Genomic DNA, 23,682 nt, shown 5'->3' on the forward strand with positions numbered 1-23,682 from the left:
GCTCCGACGCGTCGCTATGGAAACAGATCCCGGAAGCGGCCACTGTTTTGGTGAGAGGAGCCGGTTTTTATTCACTCCACTCCACGGTTTGACTATAAAACAGAATAAACTGACATTATTTCCCTCGACTGAATGCCGAATTGAAGTTTTGTTTTGCTCTTGACGTGTTGCTCCAGTCTCGTGCACGAGAGTTGACACGGCCGGTGTGATTTTTCCTCGCGCGCCTTCTTTGCTCATTCACGGTAAAACTTCAACTCTTCGGCTGAAACCTGAATCTGACGTCAATCTGAAGACCTTTAACGTGTCCTGGGACGTTTACACATTTCACTTTTGGACATTTGATAAACTGAAAAGTAAATAAAGTGAACTTATGTCTTTTGAGTTTTCACAATTGTATTTGTAATGAAGCGACGGTGAGAATTCAAGTTTGTATCGTAGATATTATTACGATCTTATGTTGACCACATTTTTTAACCTAATGAAAATAAATGGGGACATTTTAAATGATTGTGTCACTTTAAGGTGTTTTTTTTTGCTGCAGTTTGGCTCAGATAGTCCTCAACGTGCACTATTATTGTGTACGTCAACGGTCACAAGCGAGGAGGGCTGCGTCACTCTGACGTCACTACGGTGAGCGTATTGCGTCACTACGGCGAGCGTATTGCGTCACCTCCTGTCTACAAACACTGTGACTAGTTACTTCTCTGCTATTTCAGCTTCTTTTCCTGAGTTAAACGTCTCTTAAATCTCTCCACACTTCTTCTAGTCTCAAATTAAAACTCACGTTTCTACTGTTAAAATCTTTGACCAACGTACTGTTAGTTTAGCGGTTAGTAATGGCTTCCCTCTCTCCCTCCTCTTCTTGTTTTTCCTGCTCGGTGTTTCGTTGACATGTTTAGTTAGGAGCCTGCCTCCCTTAATGATAATGCTACCTGTAATAAATGTCGTAGGGTCACTGAATTAGAATCGCGGCTGTGCTCCATGCAAAACGAAACCAGCAGCCATAGTTGACATTGACATTGGATTAGTTTCTGGGGAACCTGGTCTGGTCCAGGCAGATGTTCTCCACCTCTGAGCCTGGTTCTGTTGGAGGTTTCTTCCTCTTAAGAGGGAGTTTTTTCTTCCCTCTGTTGTAAGTTTTTCTCCCTTAAATATTAGGGTTTTTTTCTCTCGTAGTTTATGTAGGAATTGTTGAATTGTTGGTTTCTCTGTATAATGTTGTAAAGTTCTGCTGTAACGACTTTAATGTGTTCAGTGCCATGAAATAGCATCTGTTGTGATTTGGCGCTATATAAATCAAATTGAATTGAATTGAACTGTGCACTGTATTACTGTGGAAAGAGATAAAAGAATAATTAACCAACTGTATTTTGCCATAGATTTCCTTAAACAACTTGTTCTTTTTCCAGGAAGCTTGAAATGTAATCTTGGCTCCAGTTAAAGAAGCACAAGTGACCACCCGATGTCCCGCTCAGCCATGCAGCCCCTCGGTGTTGGGGCCACAGCCCCGGAGGCCCTGTCCCTGCTGCACCAGCGCATTGTGTTGGCTAAGGAGGGGACTGACGGTCTTATTCGGGACATGGATAAACTGGGAATATCCAGGGACCACATCTTGGGGTCTGCTGCGATAAAGGAGCTCACTCAGCGCCCTGTAAGTCCCCTGAAGATGCTTCGGGTTCTGGGGGATGAGAGCGTACTGTGGCAAAAGTGTGAGTCTCTCGTGAGCCAGGTCTGTCGCATGGAAAGTCTACTGCAGACTCTTAAACTCACCATCTTCCGCCTGGAGACTGAGAGAGAGCTGGATCCCTCTCACACAGGTAATGGCTGTCATAAGAGAAAACAATAGCTCTCTGAAAGTATATTGATACTGTACGTTAGTATAGAGGCTACCATCCGAGCACATATGCAGTTGAATCCAAATTTGAGCAAAGATGATGCTATAGTTAAACCTACCACAGTGAGCAGAGGGGCAGATCAGAAACTCTTGTCTCTTTATTCCTGTTTTTCCCGTGCAGCTCATCTGAAGCAGCAGCTGTCAGCGCTGCAGCAGGAGAGCGAGGAAGAGCAGCAGACCTCCAGGAGGGAGCTGATGAAGCTCCAGGGCCAACTTCAGCAGGTGAACCAGGAGAGGGACGAAGCCCGCATGCAGGTGGAGAGGTTGGGGGAGACACTGGAGGCAGCGACTGCAGCCAGGGTAACAATGACCGTAAAATTATTATTGTAGTTTTGTTCTTTATCATTCATTTTTAGAAATGGTGACATTTTACTTTACATTTTCATTGTATATTGACAAAGATACATTTATCAACACCGCCAGATTGAATAAAGTTTATGATATTTGCATTGGTTTTACCTTCCAAATGTATTTCTTCGATAACCACCTGCCTCACTTCCTGTGAGTCTCTGGTTCTTCATAATATTACCGTTGTGTAAAATGCTACGATCAGAATGATGATCTTTGTATATTTCAGTAACTGCCGACCTTTCTGGTCGTGATTAAACGCCACTTCTATGACACTCATTAAACCCTTATTTGTTTTGTTGCCGACAGTTAATTGAGAAAAAGGATACCACTTAATGACTGTATGGTAAATATGAAGGTGGATCATAAAGCCTGGAAGATGTTGGGGATGTTATATTCAAATCATTTCTCTTTGAGTTGATTCAGAGTGTGTATGTGGTCCATTGTTGAGTAGTTTATTCTGAAACCTGCCTGCTCTTTTGGTTGGCTTTCATCTAATGTGCTTTCCAGTCTGTTGGTGATAATCTTTGTGAAAATGTTGTAGATGTTCAAAAGTAAACTGATGGGCCTATAATTGTTCAAGTCTTTTTTATGCAGAATTTTCATGTTGGCTTTTTTCCACTCTTGCGTTACTTTCTCTTGATGTATACATGCGGAGAATAGTTTCGCAAAGTATGTGCAAACGATATCTCCACCTTCTTTGAGTGTGTCCATTAGTATATTGTCTGGGCCTGGTGCTTTTCCCCTTTTCAAATGTTTGATGGCATGTTTGACTTCCCAGTCAGTCACAGATGGCAGACTTTCTTGAGTTATTTCTGTTGCTTCTGTTGATTTATTGCTGTCGTACAGTTGTGTATAGAATTCTTCTATTCTGTTGAGTATAAGGTCTTGATCAGTTATTTCAAGTTGTTATCAAGAAGGCTGATATCTTCTGCTTCCCATGGGAAGACAGGTAGTATTGGATTACAGGTTACCAGTAGCGAATGACAGGTCTCCTGACATCTGACCTGACATCATTTTTAGTTTTCTTGTTTATCTTTCTGCAAACACAAGAAAATGTCTTTAATCAGATGTTTTACTTTTAAGAATCTGAGTAGTTCAGATTGGTGAGAAGCACAGTGAGTAATGTCGTGGTCTTCGTGGGTCCTGATTATCAACATTTGTCTTCCCATCCAGATGGATGTGGCGTTGGCTGCTGAAGAGTTGAAGATTATAAAAATAGAGACGAGTCAGAAACTGATGGAGGTGAGTGGTTCATTTTTTTTCATTCTTTTGCACCCCATTACCTCCATTTTCACACATGCAGTCGTGTGAAAAACTAAATTGTTTCCTTTTTAAACATATTTGAACAAACAAACATTTGATCCTGTAAAACATCCTGTGTGCCTATTGAGAAAGGTGCTAGACTCAAACAAGTGACACATCAAATTCACATTTTGCGGTCATTTTCATGATTCAAATAAATTAAACAAACTGATCAGTCACATGGAAAAAATAAGTAAATCTCTGCATGTATCGCACCTTCAAGTTCATCAAATCAGAATCAGGGTTCCAGATCAGCTGTCGATGATTAGAAGCTCCTGAGGGAGAGACAGGTGGAGTCGGTCTCATTTAAACCTCTGACATTGAGTCTCTGCTGTTCTCTTTGATATTACAGTGTGTGTGGTGTCATCATGCTAAGATCTAAAGAGAAAAGAACATTAAGAGTAAAACTAAAGTCAATGAAGATACAGGTGAAGACCAGCGGCTTCAGTGCACACCGCCTCACCTAAGATTAAAGTTTCCGTCCCTTCGTTGTTTTGAGAATTGTCCTAAATCTCTCCTATGCTTGGACTCATCACTAGAAAGCTCTCTGAGGCCTCTGACTTTTGTATTAGTATTCTCCAGACGGATGAATCAAAGATATTGTTAACAGTACACATGTTTGATGCAGACTGAAGATGGCCTCTCAGGAGAAGAAGCTCAAACCATCTGTGGCTTGGGGCTGCTGCACTGCCTCAGGGACTGGGCAGCTGGCAGTCATTCAATTCTGCATCCTATCAATATCAAAAGTGATTGAAGATAATGTTAGGCCGTCCGGCTGAAAGTTGAAGTTGAACCAGAAGTAGACCTTTCAACAGGAAAATGACCCAAAGCACACAGCCAACCCCCAACAGAAGGGCTGGAAATGTTTAAATTTACTAGTTATATTTTCACATGACTGTACATTTTATAAATCTTCCCACCGTCCAGATGAAGGAGCAGATGAGGCAGGAGTCCGTGAGATTTCACGGTGAGCTTCTGCAGCGGGTGGAGGAGGCGGAGGGAGCGGTGGAGATGGAGACGCGGCAGGTACGTTGTCAGAAGAGCTCGGAGTGATGATCATGTGTCCACGGCAGCTAACGTGACGTCCTCTGGCCTCCCAGGCTCTGCTGCTGCAGTCCCGCTCCCAGACCTTGTGTGCAGAGGTCCAGTCTGGCCGGCAGCAACTGGTGGAAGAAAAACACAGAGGCAGACAGCTGGAGGAGTGCTGCCAGCTGCTCAGACAACAGACAGGTTCGCTTAAAGGAATGAGGGGACACAGTGGGATACCAGTGTACCAGTGTAGCTATAGCTGTGCTGCAGCCAAGACAGAAAGCTGCTGCTGTAAGGCGTTTGAGGAAAGACAAGTCGATGTCAATCAGACAGAAATGCAGATCATTTCACCAGCTGCCGGATTTATACTTCTGTTCACCAACAAGATATTACATGGTCAAGTCCTCCCTCACAGGCCTGATAGTTGTTTTAGCCTCCACAAATCATGTAAGAATACTCTGTCCACCCACAGGTGGCTGAGGACACCGTGATAAGGTGAAAATGCCCATTAAAATTTTTCAGGATCTTCAGTTGGGTCCTCAAAGTTGCTTATTTTATCTGAAAAAGCAGTAAATTCTCACATTTGATAATCTGGAACGAGAAAATATTTGGCTTTTATGCTTAATGAATGACTCAAATGATTATTATTCAATTATTAAATTGTTTCAACTCTCAATTGGACAACAGAGAACTGTCCGTTGTTCCACTTCCTGGTGCCCTGTGGTGTTCCTCGTCAACAAAGCAGTATGTGAATCACTGAGGTTGAACAAATATGTGGATTTTCCTTTTTGAAAAGTAAATTTTTCTAAAAACGCCATCCGTCTTTGCTCACTTCCAGTAATTCTCCTCCTGGTCTTTGTTGATTCATCAGTTTGTATTTTGACATACTGTAGATCAGTGGAACAGTGTTGAACTATTGGCTGGGATGTGAACTGTGCCACTTGCATCTGTATGTATGCTTGTGTTCTTCAACTAAGAGCAAACAAAAGGGAGACCAACTCATACAAAAATTCCTAAGAGTACTGAAACCTCCACAAGGAAGCTTTAATTGAGACACTGAACTTCTGCCATTTCTATTGAAAGGTAATGAGTCTCTTGTCAGTGTCATGAAGGTATTCACCTGACTGAAGTAATGTCACATGATTCCAAACTTAGATTTGACATATTTTTTGGAGAATAGTTTGAGTTTTTGAGATGTACATTTATTGACTTTTGTACCAAGAAATGAAAAGATTGACCGCGCTCATATCTGTTAGCTTGGCTAAGCACAAAGACTGGAAAGTCACATTTTTACATTTATTTTTTGATATACAAGTTAAGTTTTGATATAAAACTTAAATATTAAGATTTTCAGGTACTGGCTGGCTGATATTTTTTTTACCTTTTGGACATATGTAGACTCGCTGTTTCCCACTGCTTCCAGTCCTCATGCTCAGCCAAGCTCACTGGCTGCACCTTCACATTCAACGGGCAGAAATGAGAGTGCTATTCTTTCCTAGCTCCTCTCAAAAGAGCCAGCAAGTGTATCATCACATTATTATTTTGATCTGAAAGTGTTCCTGTGTCTTAATGAAAAGCTGAAATGTGTGATTTTTATATGACTTTTTGCAGCAAGGTACTGTATAAGTCAGATTTACATTTGAAATATTTCTCACAGCTTTACATGACGTTTGGTCGCTGATCTACATTTTCTGTTCAACTTTTACAGCAATGAAAGACTCCCTTCTGCGCGAGTTGAAAACCAAACTGAAAGTAAGTAGAAAGAACGAAAGAAATATCAGCACATGGAAAACATTGTGCAAATTCTCATCAATCAAATATATGATTAGCAATGCATATGATATTATTTCTGTTGGTGAATACTGTCTGTGTTTGTCGGTCCCATCAGAAGCAGCAGACTGAGAACGGTGAGCTGCTGAAAGAGAGCAGAGAGCTGAGAGCTGCTGCTGACAGAGTTCAGGTGAGGAGTTGTTTCCCACTCACTCTATTTCAGACTCCAGGGTTTGTCCAGGCATGTTTCACCACAGTCATGGGAAACATGCAAAAACACAACGAGCTGCAGGTTACGGTATGTTTTCTAAGCTTTGTGTGGAGTCTTTCCATTTAAAAACAAATAGTCTACATTTAGTGAAGCCAATGAGGGGCGAATGGGGAGAACTCATCCGGACACGTGTTCTGAGCAAATATGTCCAATACAAAATATCTTTGAAAGCAATGACCCATTTATTAAAAGTCGGTGCACGTGCTCAACTCAGCACAGGTAGGAAAAACATCTGAGTCCACAGTACATCACAGGTAAGTTTCCATTCAACAGGATGCACAAAACGCTCCCACACACAGTCAAGAAATTGTTTGCTTCCCCGTTCAGCCACCTGGTGCTCATCACCTGAAGCTCACTGTGGCGAATGCTCCACCCACTGTTCAAACACAAAAGCTGCATGTGGCCTACAGTCACCTGTGCATTATATAAACATAAAACACACACACACACACAAAATTACATTATAGCTCCAACATTTGGATATATGACTGAATGGAAATTTGACTTATTACAAAAACCCAAATAGCAGGTTTCCAAATATTTAGGTGATCAGAAATAGATGTAGTCAAAAGTACAATTAGTAGATTACAATTTAACAATGATCTAACTACACACTCAAATAAGGTTTATTTAGATTTAATCATAAGATCTGGAGGAGGATCTGAGTTTTTTGGTGCCCTTTTGAGAACATCAATCATTGTGCAATGTAACAGTGATGCACTCTACAAACATCTAATTCCCTGCACTTTATAAATAACAAACAGAACCTGAATAAATAGTCCTGCATTCAGTAACAGCACAGCATGAAAGTCAACACACACACACACACACACACACACACACACACACACACACACACACACACACACACACACACACACACACACACACACACACACACACACACACACACACACACACACACACACACACACACACACACACACACACACACACAACCCATTGCTTCTCTGTGTTGTTCAGGCTGAGAGGAGTCGTGTGGTCGAGCAACTGCAAGAGCAAGACCTGCTGCTGGACGCAGCCAGACGCAGTATTCAGACTGAGCTGCAGGTGGCGCTGGCAGACAATGATCGCCTGGAGAAGGAGCTGTGAGTCTGTCAGCTTAATTCACACTGGTAGTTCGGATCAATGTTATTTCCCCTGCCATCTTAATGCTGGAATTATGATTAGCATGAAAAATTAACAGCTCACATACAAAAGTGTTGAAAATACTTTATTTGTTGAAAGATTCTCAAGTTACATTTTATGTGGCCTAATCCTATCTGAATAAAGAATGGTGACGTAATTATGTGAAACCTTAAAGATAAAATGTATTAATCTATGATGGATCGATGCAATTCACCTAAAATGAATATCAGTGTAACAGAAACATATTGTATATTTAACGTATACAGTAGTACTCTGGCCACTTTTATAGTATATGATTTATGGTGCTCCTGAACTGCACTGCTGTACAATGTATGCAAATGCTGTCCAATCTGCATGTCAGATTGTACACACACACACACACACACACACACACACACACACACACACACACACACACACACACACACACACACACACACACACACACACACACACACACACACACACACACACACACACACACACACACACAACAACACACCTGTAATTTTATATATACTTATAATCCTACATTCAAACCCACTGGTTGGCTGGTTAACTGCATGTATTTTGAGGCATAAACTGTTTGGGGCACATTTCCTGTGTAAACTACAACCCAATGCAACACTATTATCAGTGTCTCAGCGTAGAGATTGCCTCTCCATGAAAGCCGGCTTTTAACTTGGAAAAGTAATAAACACATTTTGTTTCGTTCATGGGTGAACAGCACATGTTAGGAACCAGTCGTGACAGACCATAAATCAGATCAGACCCTGATCAGGACAGAAAAGTTTAAATTTGTCGTTGTTTGGTTTGACCAGAAGATGGTGCTGCTTTCCTGGGTTTTGATTTAGATCGAGTTTTTTGTTGAATGTAACGATGGCATCACCAGAATGGTACTCGTGACTCAATGACATCACTAGAGTGATGACAATGAAGTCTCAATGAAGGTCTAATCTATTTCACAATGACAGTAAAAGGCCTCGTTTAGGAGGCCTCTCTACCGCTTAGTGGCCCTTCAGAACGGAGCTAGAAGGGGTGGGGCTTAACATCTTAAACTAATCACTTTCAGGTTACAAAAATATTCTTGAAAAAAATATATTTATTTCCTGGACCATTTTTCATTTTATGTTGCTTCAGTTTGGAAAGCATTCTTCTACCTCTCCATTTGGAGTCTGCATATGAAAACACAGTTTGGAGGACGAGATTACAACTGCCTCTCCATCCCTTAAAGAAATGGGACACCTAAGCGGGCACGTGGTAGTGAACTGGGATTGGGCCAAAGAGTCCTACTGTGGCTCCCCCTGATGTCACTGTGCTCCCAGTGTTCCCACTGTTCCCAGTGTTCCCACTGTTCCCAGTGCTCCCAGTGCTCCCAGTGCTCCCAGTGTTCCCAGTGTTCCCAGTGCTCCCAGTGCTCCCAGTGTTCCCAGTGTTCCCAGTGCTCCCAGTGCTCCCAGTGTTCCCAGTGTTCCCACTGTTCCCAGTGTTCCCAGTATTCCCAGTGTTCCCAGTGCTCCCAGTGCTCCCAGTGTTCCCAGTGTTCCCAGTGTAGCAGCAGGAGCTGCGAGGCTCCTATAATGACATGATTTGACTTCTGACCACGCAAATATTCTTTAGCTTACAGTGACATCTGTGCAGTTCTATTGTTGCTCAGAATACCATCACAGGGCTCTAATGTGGCTCTGTGTCATCACAAGTGTTTCACTGTGTCTTAGAATCACATTATTACAGTTCTACATGAGCTCTCGATGACATCAATAGAGCACTGCTGTAGTTCTCAACCAAATCAATACAAATCCACTGTACTTCACAATGTCTTTACTAGATTGATGTCTTTACAAGTCCTGTCATTGGTCTTCACTAATGATGTCACTATGGTTCGACTGTAGCTCTCAATGACATCACTAGAATTCAACTTCAGCTCTCAATGACATCAGTGGAGTTCTGCTGTAGTTTACAATCACAGTTATGACTTCATAAGTGTTCTACTTTATCTCAGTGACATCACTTGAGTTCTACTGCATCTCACAGTGACATCACTTGAGTTCTACTGTATCTCACAGTGACATCACTTGAGTTCTACTGATCTCTGTGACATCACTTGAGTTCTACTGTATCTCAGTGACATCACTTGAGTTTTACTGTATCTCAGTGACATCACTTGAGTTCTACTGTATCTGTGACATCACTTGAGTTCTACTGTATCTGTGACATCACTTGAGTTTTACTGTATCTCAGTGACATCACGAGTTCTACTGTACCTCAGTGACATCACGAGTTCTACTGTATCTCACAGTGACATCACTTGAGTTCTACTACAGTTATCAGGGACATTGCTATTTACAGTGCAGCTCACAATAGACTCCCCAGATTTCAACTGCAATGACATCATCATTAGAGTTGCACTGGAGCTTACAATGACATCACTAGAATTCTTGCATTGACCTCAGTGGCATCAGTAAAGTTGGGACACTTCTTGTTTCCTGTCGGTCATATCTGCCCACTGTTTGTTGTTGGTTGAGGAGGTCACGTGATTCTTGACCTCATGAACTACAACTGTTTTTCCTACTCCATCAATTGCAACTAAAATGGGAAAACATCTAATAAATAGCTTCGTTTAAAAACAAAATCAGTTTTTATTTAATTCTTTGTCATATTTTGAAGTGCTCATCGGTTTGTTTTTCTGATCATACATTTCTTTGTATTTCCTTCCTTTAATAAATACAATTATTAAGTTGGAAGGAAACACATCAGGAATTGTAATCCATACCAATCATTAAATATACAGACATTATTTGCTTTAGAAATAAACTCTTAATGGAATCAGCAACAAGTTGAGCCACATATTCGAGCATAATTATCTGTCTCCCATCTCTTTCTCTTTCTTCCCCGCTGTCTCATGGATTTAGTAGAAGGTGGTGTCGGAGGAGAAAGTATTACCATTTGAGAACAGACGGTTAGTCAGATAAATTGGTTTGCAGTGCTTCAGACAGATTCTTCATATTTTTCTTTTATTAGATTCAATTTCAGTCCTCCTCTAATGAAACCTGTCCCACTGGTCACCAGCCACCTAAAATCACTGTGTTAGTCAGGGGAGAGATCTGTATCATTTGTCAATCTAAATACTGCTTCAGAGGCTTTCTTTTTTCAGCAAACTGAAATTTTTGGATGTGAAAATTCTCAGATAAAGGAGGATGACAACAATTTCGGAAGTCTTTTGAAGTACCTCTTAAGACATTAAAAAGAAAATCTGTCTTTCTTCAGGGAGAAGCTCAAAGCTGAGCACACTCACCTCCTGCAGAGCTCCGCCATCACACAGGAAACAGCAGTGAATGAGAGGAAGCTGCTGCAGCGAACCGCTGAGAGATTACAGGGAGAGCTGAGCACAGTCAGAAAAGAGGAGGCGGCAATGAGGAAAGACCTGGAGGGCTCCAAAAATGAGGTACTTTCACCAAATGAATGCTATTATTTTTGTGATAGATAATGTTGCCCAAAGAAGTGAAACCACACTCTCGTTTTGTGGATTTGTCTCTAAATAAATCCTTCTCTCTGACGAACAGTTAAGTCTGGTTGTCACTAAGCTGGAGGCAGAAAGAAACACTCTGGACGCTCAGCTACGGGAGGCCAGGGTAGGATTAGTTCGAATACTGTCTTACCTCATGAAGTATGTCTTATTTAATCCTTTCGTGGTCATTGCATTGATTCCTGTTCATGGTGGCATGCAAACGTGTGATTGACAGCAGGAGGTGGGATTTCTGAGCTCAACCATGCAGAACCAGCAGGATGAGAACAGGAGGCTCATGGGAAAGGTGGCAACTTTAGAGCAGCACCAGGTGAGAGATAGGTCACCATTAATACTGCAAAATACTGAGAGAAGTACAGTTGTACAGTTGTGTGTGTGGGTGGGTGGGTGGGTGGGGGGGACCAGATAATTGACAAGAACAAACTGGCCTATGAAAGAGGGAAACTTAAGGTACCGCACACACACAAACACTTATTAGAGATCAATGTTGGCTAAATTATACTTTTCAGTTCATTGAAAAATCTGTAAAAAACATTGAATTCAGTTTCCTCAAAGAGTGTCAGATCTTCCTGCCTGCTGTGAGCAGAAATGTTAGTTCTGAGAAGTTTTCGGTACACGATCGCAGGCCACCAGGAGGCGTTACACACCGACAAACTAAAAGTGGAAATGCTGTGGAGTTTCACTCAGCACCATCAGACCTGTGGCAAACACCGGTGATAAAGTAGTTAGGAGGCTCATTGACTGGCAAAAGCAGATTTGGACAAGAACTTGCATGAATTCATCATTTGTAATTGGGTAATCCATCCATTCATTTTCTGGCACTTATCTGGATTTGAGTCACATCACCAGAAATTATTGTTATGTGCTGCCAAAAGGTACTGAAAGAATGTCATATAATGCGAAGTAATTTTATGTGATCATCCACTTTTGGTTATCCATCATCATCTTAAAATTGATTTTACTGTTGTTAAATGGGAATCAAAACGTTATTTCATCAAGTTGGACTCATGACACCTCGGGAAGAATCGAGTAAAGTCCTGACGTCCCAGAACTACTCCCCTCAAACTTCACACTGTTATCTGTGTGCAAAGACACAAGTTCATACCTGCAAACTTATTATGTGACAACACAATGAAACACATATTACTGGATTACACGTTTTCTACTCGAAACATCAAAAATCACATTGAGACTCCTGATAACAAAGAAACCTTCTGGCAGACCTATATTTCCTCTTTTACAAATACCCAAACGTGTTGGTCCAACCTCAGCACATCCTTTTGATCAGGTTTCCTTACAAATACATAAACTTGTCTGGTAACACTTTGTCTTGTGCTGTAGATCAGCGAGCTGCAGGCCTGGAAGAGTATTTATGGACCGGCAGAGGGCGTTGTCAGTAAAACTCTTGATGACATCCTGGCCTCCAGTAGCAGACTTCAACTCAACAGCCAGACTCTGCATCAGGAGGGGGGGGGGAGAGAAGAGGAGCTGGCCACTCTCAAGCAGGACAGGTCTGTTAGATGAACTCTGCATGATGAGATGTGAAAGATGATAATACAGCATGTCAGGGAAATGTCTGTAAATGCAAGTATTTGTGACTGTAATTATACTGAATGTGCATGTATTATAAAATATAAGATTATGGCATTTTAGGTGAGCCAAAATTCAAACAATTGTGTTACAAAGGAGAATAAAATGAGTAATATTACAATCTGCTGAAAAAGAGAGATTAACATAATGCAGCTCATGAGTCAAGAGGACTTCAATCAAACTCCAATGTGCAACATAACACTTATTTCATTTGAAGAGTGTTCATAGAAATGTGTGGATCATATTAAGCCGTGTAACCGGTGATGTGACGTGATGCTTTCCTCTGTGTCAGGCTACAGGCTCACAGAGAAATCAGAAAACACCAGGCAGAGGTGGAGAAACTCCAGAGACTCCTGACATCTGCTCACTGCAAGAGCAACAGAGCTGTAAGGACACTTGCTTTCTTTAACTCATGTACTCGTACACATACTTTACAGGAGATGTATAACACATATTCTTACTAGTGAGGTGTCAGGTAAATGATTGTGACACAGAGCCGGGGTCTCGGGTACAACAAAGGCAACTGTTTATTTTAATAAATGCATTTGGGTCCACAAGCATCACTTCAATAAGCTCTGCTGAGTAGTGAACAACAATCTCTAGTCTCTCTGTCCTTTCTACGCCTTCTCCTCTCCCACCGCCCTTGGGTGAAAACTCACTTCTGCTCATCTTCATGTGAGCCAAAACAGCTTCAGATGGGGGAGAGACTCCCTGGGACAGTGTGGGATCCTTTATGATGAGCAGGTCACCGTACGCAGCACAGCCAGCACAGCCAGGTGGTGAAGAACAGAGATTGTTGTCAGTACACAGAGTTCTTTTGTCCAAGGTTTCTTTCCACACATTGAAAATGGTAAATACATTGAAGAGAGTGATTTTTCTCCATCATGAGGCTAATTAGAAATTTACACATATTTATATCGGATAGTTTTTAGATGAAGGTGTTCATATTTGTCATTAATGTTATTAGGACACATCTACAGTGCATCCGGAAAGTATTCACAGCGCTTCACTTTGTCCACATTTTGTTGTTACAGCCCTATTCCAAAATGGATTAAATTATTTTTTTCCTCAAAATTCTACACGCAATACACCATAATGACAAAGTGAAAAAAGTTTGTTTCAAATTTTTGCAAATCTATTAAAGATAAAGAAATCAAATATAACTCATACATAAGTATTCACAGCCTTTGCTCAATAATTTGTTGAAGCAGCTTTGGCAGCAATTACAGCTTCAGGTCTTTTTGAGTATGATGCTATAAGCTTGGCTCCTATTTTTGGGCAGTTTCTCCGGTTTTTCTTTGCAGGACCTCTCAAGCTCCATCAGGTTGGTTGGGGAGCGTCGGTGCACAGACATTTTCAGATCTCTCCAGAGAGGTTCAATCGGGTTCAAGTCTGGGCTCTGCCTGGGCCTCTCAAAGACATTCACAGAGTTGTCCCGAAGACACTCCTTTGTTATCTTGGCTGTGTGCTTCGGGTCGTTGTCCTGTTGGAAGATGAACCTTCGCCCCAGTCTGAGGTCCAGAGCGCTCTGGAGAAGGTTTTCATCAAGGATGTCTCTGTACATTGCTGCATTCATCTTTCCCTCCATCCTGACTAGTCTCCCAGTTCCTGCCGCTGAAAAACATCCCCACAGCATGATGCTGCCACCACCATGCTTCACCGTAGAGATGGTATTGGCCAGGTGATGAGCGCTGCCTGGTTTCCTCCAGACATGACGCTTGGCATTCAGGCCAAAGAGTTCAATCTTTGTTTCATCAGACCAGAGAATTTAGTTTCTCCTGGTCTGACAGTCCTTCAGGTGCCTTTTGGTAAACTCCAGGTGGGCTGTCATGAGCCTTTTACTGAGGAGTGTCTTCTGTCTGGCCACTCTACCATACAGGCCTGCTTGGTGGAGTGCTGCAGAGATGGTTGTCCTTCTGGAAGGTTCTCCTCTCTTCACAGAGCAACGCTGGAGCTCTGTCAGAGTGACCATCTGGTTCTTGGTCACCTCCCTGACTAAGGCCCTTCTCCCCCGATTGCTCAGTTTGGCCGGGCGGCCGACTCTAGGAAGAGTCCTGGTGGTTCCAAACTTCTTCCATTTACAGATGATGGAGGCCACTGTGCTCATTGGGACCTTCAATGCTGCAGACATTTTTCTGTACCCTTCCCCAGATCTGAGCCTAGATACAATCCTGTCTCGGAGGTCTACAGACAATTCTTTGGACTTCATGGCTTGGTTTGTGCTCTGACATGCGCTGTCAACTGTGGGACCTTATATAGACGGTGTGTGTCTTTCTAAATCATGTCCAATCAACTGAATTTACCAGGTGGACTCCAATCAAGTTGTATGGCAAGGCAAGGCAAGTTTATTTGTATAGCACATTTCAACAACAAAGCAATTCAAAGTGTTTCACATAAAACCATCAAAAGCATCAAAACATCAGGCAAAGGAAAAGCAAATTTAAAAACAATTAAGAACATTGATTGAAACATTAAAAACAGTCATTAAAACATTAAACAAGCTAAAAAATAGAATAAAAGTTGCAGTGCAGTTTAAGAAATAAAATACAGTAATAAAATGCAGAAATGCAGGAAATTGATCAACATCCCTGAGTCTGGTTCAATTAAAGGCAGCAGCAAACAGAAAAGTCTTCAATCTTGATTTGAAGCAGCTGAGAGTCTCAGCAGACCTGCAGCTTTCTGGGAGTTTGTTCCAGATATGTGGAGCAGAAAAACTGAACGCTGCTTCTCCAAGTTTAGCTCTGACTCTGGGGACAGAAAGGAGACTCGTCCCAGACAACCTGAGGGGTCGGGATGGTTCATAAGGTTGCAGCAGATCACAAATGTATTTTGGCCCTAAACCATTCAGTGCTTTATAAACCAACAGCAGGATTTTAAAGTAAATTATTTGTTGGACTGGAAGCCAGTGTAAAGACTTCAGAACTGGAGTGATGTGATCCATTTTCTTGGTCTCAGTGAGGACTCGAGCTGCAGCGTTCTGAATCAGCTGCAGTTTTCTGATTGACTTTTTACAGAGACCTGTAAACACACCGTTACAATAGTCAAGTCTACTGAAGATGAATGCATGGACAAGTTTTTCCAAATCCTGTTGAGACATAAGTCCTCCAATCCTTGATGTATTCTTCAGGTGATAGCAGGCTGATTTTGTAATTGTCTTGATATGGCTGTTCAGATTGAGGTCTGAATCCATTACTACACCGAGATTTCTGGCTTGGTTTGTGGTTTTTAACATCATTGATTGAAGCTGAGCGCTGACTTTCAATCGTTCGTCCTTGGCCACAAAAACAATTACTTCTGTTTTATCTTTGTTTAATTGAAGGAAATGTTGGCACATCCAGTTTTTGATTTGTTCAATGCATTTACTTAACCCTTGTATGGGATTGTAGACCCCTGGCGATATAGTTATGTAGATTTGTGTGTCGTCTGCATAATTATGATAACACACTTTGTTTCTTTCCATAATCTGAGCCAGTGGAAGCATGTAGATGTTGAACAGAAGAGGCCCCAGAATTGAACCTTGGGGAACACCACATGTCATTTTAGTCTCTGATGTGTAATTATCTACAGACACAAAGTATTCTCGGTCCTTCAAGTAGGATTCAAACCAGTTTAGTGCTGTGCCAGAGAGTCCCACCCAGATTTTTTCTCTGTCTAGTAGTATGTCATGGTCGACTGTGTCGAATGCAGCACTGAGATCCAGTAATACTAAGACTGAAATTCTGCCACTGTCTGTGTTTAAGTGGATGTCATTGAAAACCTTAACAAGAGCAGTTTCAGTACTGTGGTGCTGTCGAAAGCCTGACTGGAAGACATCTAAACACTTATTTACGGCCAAGAAGTTATTCAGCTGTTGAAAAACCGTCTTTTCAATTATTTTACTTAAAAATGGGAGGTTTGATATTGGCCTGTAATTTTTCATTTTTGGGCAGTCTAAATTAGCCCTTTTTAGGAGTGGTTTGATAACTGCAGTTTTTTTAAGGGACTCAGGAAAAACACCTGAGAGAAGGGATGAGTTTACAATTTGTAAAAGATCAGTGGTCATGGAGTTTGAAATATTTTTGAAAAAGGGTGTTGGTATAATATCTAAGCTGCAGGAGGAGGACTTCAGTTGTTGTATAATGTCTTCCAGACTTCCATGGTTGATTGAATGAAATTGTGTCATGATATTTGAATGGATATTATTTAGAGACGGGGACAACACATATCCTGTGGTTGGTGTGGAGGCACTTACTGCTTGTCTAATTTTTTGTATTTTGTCTGTAAAAAAGGAGGCAAATTGATTGCATGCCCAAGTGGATTAGAGCTCAGCAGCTACTGACACTGGAGGGTTCGTTAGCCTGTTGATGGGAGCAAATAAGGTGCATGTATTGTTATTGTTTTTGGTTATGATGTCAGAGAAGAAGGACTGCCTTGCATTTCTCAGTTCCAAATTATAATTGCGAAGTCTTTCTTTATAGATGTCACAGTGAAACCTGGAGATTTGTTTTTTGCCACCTGCGCTGTGAATACTTTCCGGATGCACTGTATATCCCTTTATAGTACATAGTCTGAGAAAGACTAAAGAAGAACAACTTTTCAGACATACTGATTTATTCCACCAAACTGTTCATGGAAGGTCAGCAAGATAGATAACGTGCTCATCTCGTTGAATCTAGTGAAAGGCTGTGAAACTACCTCTAATTTGAAAGGCTAGAAAATATTATGCCTGGATTTTTTTCCCCCTATTCAACAGTATTTTGTTTTATCAGACTATCTATTATGTGTAAACACATATTGAAGTGACATCTGAACTATTAAATGAAAAAGGTTTTTATTGTCCAGATACATGGCACAGCAGGACTATTATATAGAAATCTTTTAACACGTTTTAATTCGGGAAGTTTTTATTTTTAGAGGCCTGGAAATGAAATATTTACATGTTTTTCATTCCACAGCAGTCTCAACAGAAGATTAGAACAAGTGAGCGTGAGCTGCAGTGGGTGAAGCTGTATATCTATGAAACAATAGCATTGGGATGGGATTCACTGGCTCCACCCTTTGAGATTTAATTTAACAATACAATTATTTTTTTATCTCACCTGAGAAAAGGACCTGATTAAACCCCCAGGGGCTTTCAAAGCCAGAAGTTCACAACATGTCAGGAGGTTTGTTTTGACTGATACCAGAGAATATGAATAACCAGAGCAAAACAACAACTGAAACAAAAAGGGCCTGGAAGGAATCGTTTGAAATTTAATTGAAACTGGACACTCTAATAAATCACTGTTTATGTCCAAAAGTGACCTTGCATATAACCTCCTGTAAAACCCCAACGTGTTGTTTTTATATTTCTGTTTCTCTACAGAGTCAACAAATAATGTGTCAGAGAGATTTAGAGGTGTTGGTGGATGAATTTTATTCCCTTTTGACAGACCCTGGCGAGCTGTTTCCCTCTATTTCAGGTTTTAATGCTAAGATAAACTAACCAACTACTGGTTGTAGCTGACGCTCAGTTAAAGTGTGTATTTGCCAAAATGATAAACTACTGTTTTACATCATGATTTTATGTTGAAGTCCTGAGAGCCCCTTAACAAAATTCATTCTTTAGACCTGCAATATTTGTGTGGATATTTTGCTGTGGGGCTTTTATTCCTAAATATTTTTCTTACCACAGTGTTGGAAGCACATAGTGTTGTAGCCTAGGAGTAATGGGCTCTCTGTAAAATATAATAAAGGGGCCATTTCCTATGTGCCTAATGGGATTTTAAAGTTAACGGGGTACAAACTGTACGGTACACACAATGCACAGAGACGGGGGAGTAACAAGTGGTCATTGGCGGCCCACTGCTCTATTTTTCCATGGGCCCCCTCGGTGGATTAATCCAGTTATGATCACAGAAGGGTTTTTATAATTAAAGCTGTGTGTGTGTGTGTACGTGTGCATACAAATCCTGCAGTTGGAGTCCTTGCAGAAGGCCTTGGTTACAGCCAGAGAGGACAACAAGAGGCTGGCTCTCAGTTTGGAGCAGACTGTGTTGACCAACAGCAGTTTACACAGGAAAATGGATCGGGCTGAAGACCAGTACCGGGCCACTATCACACAGAGGTACACAGTCGGACATCAGCCCGGGGCCCGTCTGCTACATGACGTGTCTGGATGAACGGGACGTCCTATGCAGGATGTTTTAATGATATTTTTATTGTGCTGTCACCGTACACTGCAGAGACGACGAGTTGCGGGAAGCCCGGACAAATATTAGTTATTTGTCAACAGATCTGAGCTCTGCAAAGCAACAAAGTAGAGAAGACTATGAATCATCCATGAAGACACTGCAGCGAGAAGTTTCAGAGGTACCAAACTGCAGACATCTTTTATTACGTAAAAGCAGATAATGATGGAATTTCAGTGCAAGTAAACAATGTACTGTAAGTGATTACATCCTGTGAAGTAAATACCATGTCTGTCTCTAACTTGTTAGGGAAGGACCTCCAAATAGGACTGTAAAGTTAAAATAGCCCAAAAACTGCTGAGAGATTTACTGACGTGTGTGAATATGTAAATATGTATGGATGTGCATTATCCATATTGAAAATCCTCACCTCTGACTGCGTGCTTTCCTTTGATGCACTGCTGCCTGGCTTCTCATCACATAGTTTTGTTTTGTTTACTGAATCTATACTTTTCTCAGAAATATATCAGCTGACGATTCATCGATTGGAAGGAACAGAACAAAGACACCAGCTCTCCTCTTGCATCAAAGGTTTATCTTTTTTAACCCTGAATCTTTTGTTTCCTTCTCCAGCTGAAAATGACAGTGAAAGATTCATCAACCAAGTCAAGCGACGTGTCCAAGACCAACCAGGAGCTGCACAGACGGGTGTGTGAGCTGGAGCGGCTGGTGTCCAGACAGAAGGCCTGTATCAGAGAGCAGAGGAGCCAGCTGAAGCGGCAACAGGAGAGCAGAGAGTTACAGGACGGCTCTCGGAGAGTTCAGGTGCTGCACACTGTGAGGACATGAATGTCAAAGACTCAGGTCCTAGAAGTTGTGCAGAATTAGCATCTTTCCTCTCCTTTATTTACTTCTGTTGAGTTTCCTTTCAGCAACCTATGAAACGCAACTGATTATTTCCTAAAAGTAGTTAATTTGCTCTCAATGTCACATTAAAATTCCACCAAATTACAATGCTTTCTTTTTAAATCAGAGCACAGACAAAGAAGGTGATGTTTGAGGCAAGGCCAGGAAAGGAAAACAACACAAGTATCTTTAATTCAAGTCCTATTTTTTTTGTGCCAGAAATCGTGTATCTTTTGACTTATAATTGGATATTTTAGTCATTGAGAGCCTGCATGTATACTTAGTGTGCTATGTTCTCACCAGAGATTAGAAGAGAGGACTGGGAGTCCGCATGAGAAAGAGCATGTGGACAGGAAGCTCCAGGTCAGGGTGGATTCTGAACAGGTGAGTGCCTTAAAAATGTCTCATTTCACATTGTTTTCATTCAAAATAGTTTTTTTCTGGCTTCAACCTGTTTGTCCTTGCTTTCTTGTGGTTGAAGGTGAAGCCTCAGCATTATATTTTTTCTAAATAAATGATGCTGCTCTTTGAAGCCACTGAAACCTTGAGGCTTGTCAGAAAAACATTCAGCAACTCGTGCATTTCAAAACAGTCATGGAGAACTCCTGGTTTGTTGTGTTGGCATAAGCCTTTAAGTACATCTTTATCTTTTTTGGAATATTAAATCCCCGCAGCCTCTCAGAGAACCACTGATCTGTAAAAGCACTGCTGGCTAAAGGTTCGCTCCTTTTGATGTGTTGTGCCCTTTTTATAGGCAGAGGGTATTTTCAGTTGCCATTGATGTTCACAGTTGAACATATCTGTCTTCAAATCTTCACAGTCATAATTAACGTGAAAAACATCTATTGATTTATGTAAAGCCAACAAATGTTGCTTTTAAGCCACATTTCAGCTCTAATGATCTTAAAATTAGGAATTTCATACCAATCAATGGATTTGGAAAGTTTCTACCTCTTTTTGGGCTTTTTAAGGCTGAAAATTGAAAATGATTTCATCCTTATTAAATATAGATACACATAAATATTAGATTTTTTTTACGTTATGTTAATTACTTTTAGATACTTCACACAAACAAATCATAGAATACACCACTGGATAAATTGTAAAATAATCCTTTTAAAAGAATGAACGATATGGGAGATAGTCAGTTCCTCCTTCTCTGGGCGAACATGTCATCCATCGTGATCACTTGAGAGTTGCTCTTTTACTGTTGAAGCCATTTGCTTAATAAATGTCTCAAGGCTCAGCCAACTCAGTGTATAACTTATAACTTTTCTGATATGTAATATCTTCTAAGTTAGATAAATATGGGACCAGATTTTAAACACAAGAAGTGGAGCCCATGTTGCACACTGATTCTTGTTTACAGCGTGAAATCTTCAGAGATAAATGTTGGAAGGAACAGCGTGTTTCAGTTTGTCAGTCTGATTGTAAGTGGTTTAACTGATAATCTGGTTGTATTAAATGGCCTTGTGGTTTGCACAGCTTGTTGATGCTGCACTGTGAACGTGTTGTGTTGATTTTTGTCGGGGTTTTTGCAGGTTTTAAGCAAACGGGAGGCGGAGCGGGAGAGGTGGACTTCTACCATCCAGCGCTGGGAGGCCAAGAGAGAGCTGGCTCGCTCCGCCGGAGGAGACCAGCCTGTGAGGACAAAGCTGATAACACAGTTGCATCGATAATGACCAACACATACAGAAGTGGAGTTTCTCACTGACACACACACCCGAACACAGACAACACCACACTGATCCTTTGTTTTTATTCAAACATTAAACAGTGACCAACAGAGAGGAAGAGATAGCAGCCACATGTGAACTAGCAGCTGTAGAGTCAAATGTGTGTGTGTGTGTGTGTGTGTGTGTGTGTGTGTGTGTGTGTGTGTGTGTGTGTGTGTGTGTGTGTGTGTGTGTGTGTGTGTGTGTGTGTGTGTCTTCGTCTTCATCTTCCATATTGATCGACCAGAATTGAATGTCTGTCGGGATGGAAACATGCACTCTCTTCCAAACAAACTGTACACCCATAACATGTGATATACTTCTCCACTGTACAAAGATTCTCACTTTTTGAACCAACAGATTCATCATACAAAAGGTTTTTTTTTTTTTTTTTTTTAAATAACACTGTGTACAAATGTATGATTCTCCATCTACCATCGTGGCACCTTAATATGTACAGAGTGTTAGCTTCTGTTATTTGGTGAGTTAACTGTGAATATATGATGTGAGCTCACACTTGTCTAAGACCATTCAGAGTTCATCAGGAAACACTGGGATGGGAATCAGCCAATAGCAGATGTTCGTCAGTTTCAAGTTGTCCAACAGGGTCAAGTTGTCACCTGTGCTCTGAACTCCAGTGAGACAGAAACAATCGCTTCTGTCTTTGTCCAATGTTTGATTTATATACTTTGTGTTTGCACTGTAGGCTTGAAGAATTGAATGTAGATAGAGACACAAAGATCCTCCGTTTGTTGCCGCACTTCACTACAAATCCTGAGAAAAACATCCACCATGACTCTACATTCTTTTCTTTTTTCTTTTTTTTATAAAAGTTGACAAATCTTAAAAACCGTACAAACACTCACAGTGACAAGAGACCAATGCAGGCAAACGATACAACAGTCATGACGGTTGAACACTTGACCATTGCTCTGTGCGGCCACAAGAGTGCAGCATTGCGACACAAATCAAACTCCAGTACCAAACCGAGAGGACACCAAAGGTTTGGCAGGCACGAGGATGCTACTGATCTCAGCTCATTTCAAATTGGTTCATGTCCAGTTTACATTTTGGACTTAAGTCCCTTCTGTTGCCAGTTTTTACTCTTCACATGTACTGAATGTTGTTCTAGTTGATGATACAAAGGAGAGAAACAAGTGAGGAAACGTGTTGGTTAAAGGAGCAGTGTGGAAGATTTAGTGGCATCTAGTGGCGAGGCTGCAGATTGCAACCAGCTGAACGCTCCTCGCCTCTTCTGAGCATGTAAGAGAATCTATGGTGGCTGCAAAACTCGAGAAAGTCCCTCTCTAAAAACAGTGATTGTTTGTCCCTTCTAGGCTACTGTAGAAACACGGCAGTGCAACCTGGTGGGATCCGTGGACCAGGAACCGCTCTCTATGTAGATATGAAGAATTTATTCTGAGGTGAAGCAGTTTCAGGTCATTATCCACAAATTAAAGCATAATTATTCATATTCTATTTCTCCCATATCCCCCTAAATCCTACAGTGCTCCTTTATTTAAAAACAAACTCTACGCATAATGTGTGTGATATCTGCTAAATACAAAAATAGATGATTTGAAAATAAATTTAAACATAGAAAAATATATATAATGATATATATGTACACAATCAATGGTCGTGTGACCCATGCGTTGTTTGATTAGTAACAGACAGAGTTAGTAACGGACAATCGATGTATGAACTTAAGATAGATAATGCTGTAAAGATACATTTCCTTCCTGTGTCGCATGAGTGGGATTTATGTGTCATCCTGTTGGCTCCGGTGAATATGTTAAAGGAGGTGGTGGGCGGGGTCATTAAAGGTGGAGGTCAGCCTGAGGTCAACGAGTTAGACGGACAGGTCACCAAACGGAGCATTTGTCCTCAGGGTTCATCGGGGAACCTTTGTGACAGTGGAACACTCGGGCAAACTCATCGAACTGGGAAACGCTGCCGATCACTCTGCAGAGGCACGAAACAAACAAACAAACAAACAAACAAACAACAGTGATGCAGAGACTGTAAAC

The 23,682-nt window shown here is 41.3% G+C and overlaps 2 protein-coding genes across 4 annotated transcripts in view; one reads left to right on the forward strand and one right to left on the reverse strand.

Moving 5' to 3' along the window:
- The first annotated feature begins 4,473 nt into the window (after nucleotides 1-4,473).
- On the forward strand, nucleotides 4,474-22,046 carry ccdc150 (coiled-coil domain containing 150). The gene is made up of 14 exons (XM_069690603.1): nucleotides 4,474-4,573; nucleotides 4,648-4,777; nucleotides 6,285-6,328; nucleotides 6,465-6,536; nucleotides 7,602-7,726; nucleotides 11,034-11,211; nucleotides 11,330-11,398; nucleotides 12,634-12,803; nucleotides 13,175-13,268; nucleotides 18,819-18,967; nucleotides 19,086-19,212; nucleotides 19,665-19,856; nucleotides 20,241-20,321; nucleotides 21,479-22,046. Exons 1-14 carry the CDS (start codon nucleotides 4,475-4,477, stop codon nucleotides 21,614-21,616), a joined length of 1,668 nt encoding a protein of 555 aa, XP_069546704.1. The 5' UTR covers nucleotide 4,474; the 3' UTR covers nucleotides 21,617-22,046.
- Nucleotides 21,686-23,682, reverse strand: part of LOC138616192 (endothelin-converting enzyme-like 1) — a 52,377-nt gene continuing 50,380 nt past the window's right edge. For all 3 annotated transcript variants that reach the window (XM_069690459.1, XM_069690539.1, XM_069690372.1), the window contains exon 18: nucleotides 21,686-23,617. In XM_069690459.1, coding sequence (XP_069546560.1) covers nucleotides 23,518-23,617 — 100 coding nt within the window. In that variant the 3' untranslated portion in view covers nucleotides 21,686-23,517. The remainder of the gene's footprint in view (nucleotides 23,618-23,682) is intronic.

The sequence above is a fragment of the Brachyistius frenatus genome, unplaced genomic scaffold, assembly GCF_029030835.1.
Source record: "Brachyistius frenatus isolate BFR_SWC_R1_liver_20210118 unplaced genomic scaffold, ASM2903083v1 Contig_1, whole genome shotgun sequence".
Taxonomy (NCBI): Eukaryota; Metazoa; Chordata; class Actinopteri; family Embiotocidae; genus Brachyistius; species Brachyistius frenatus.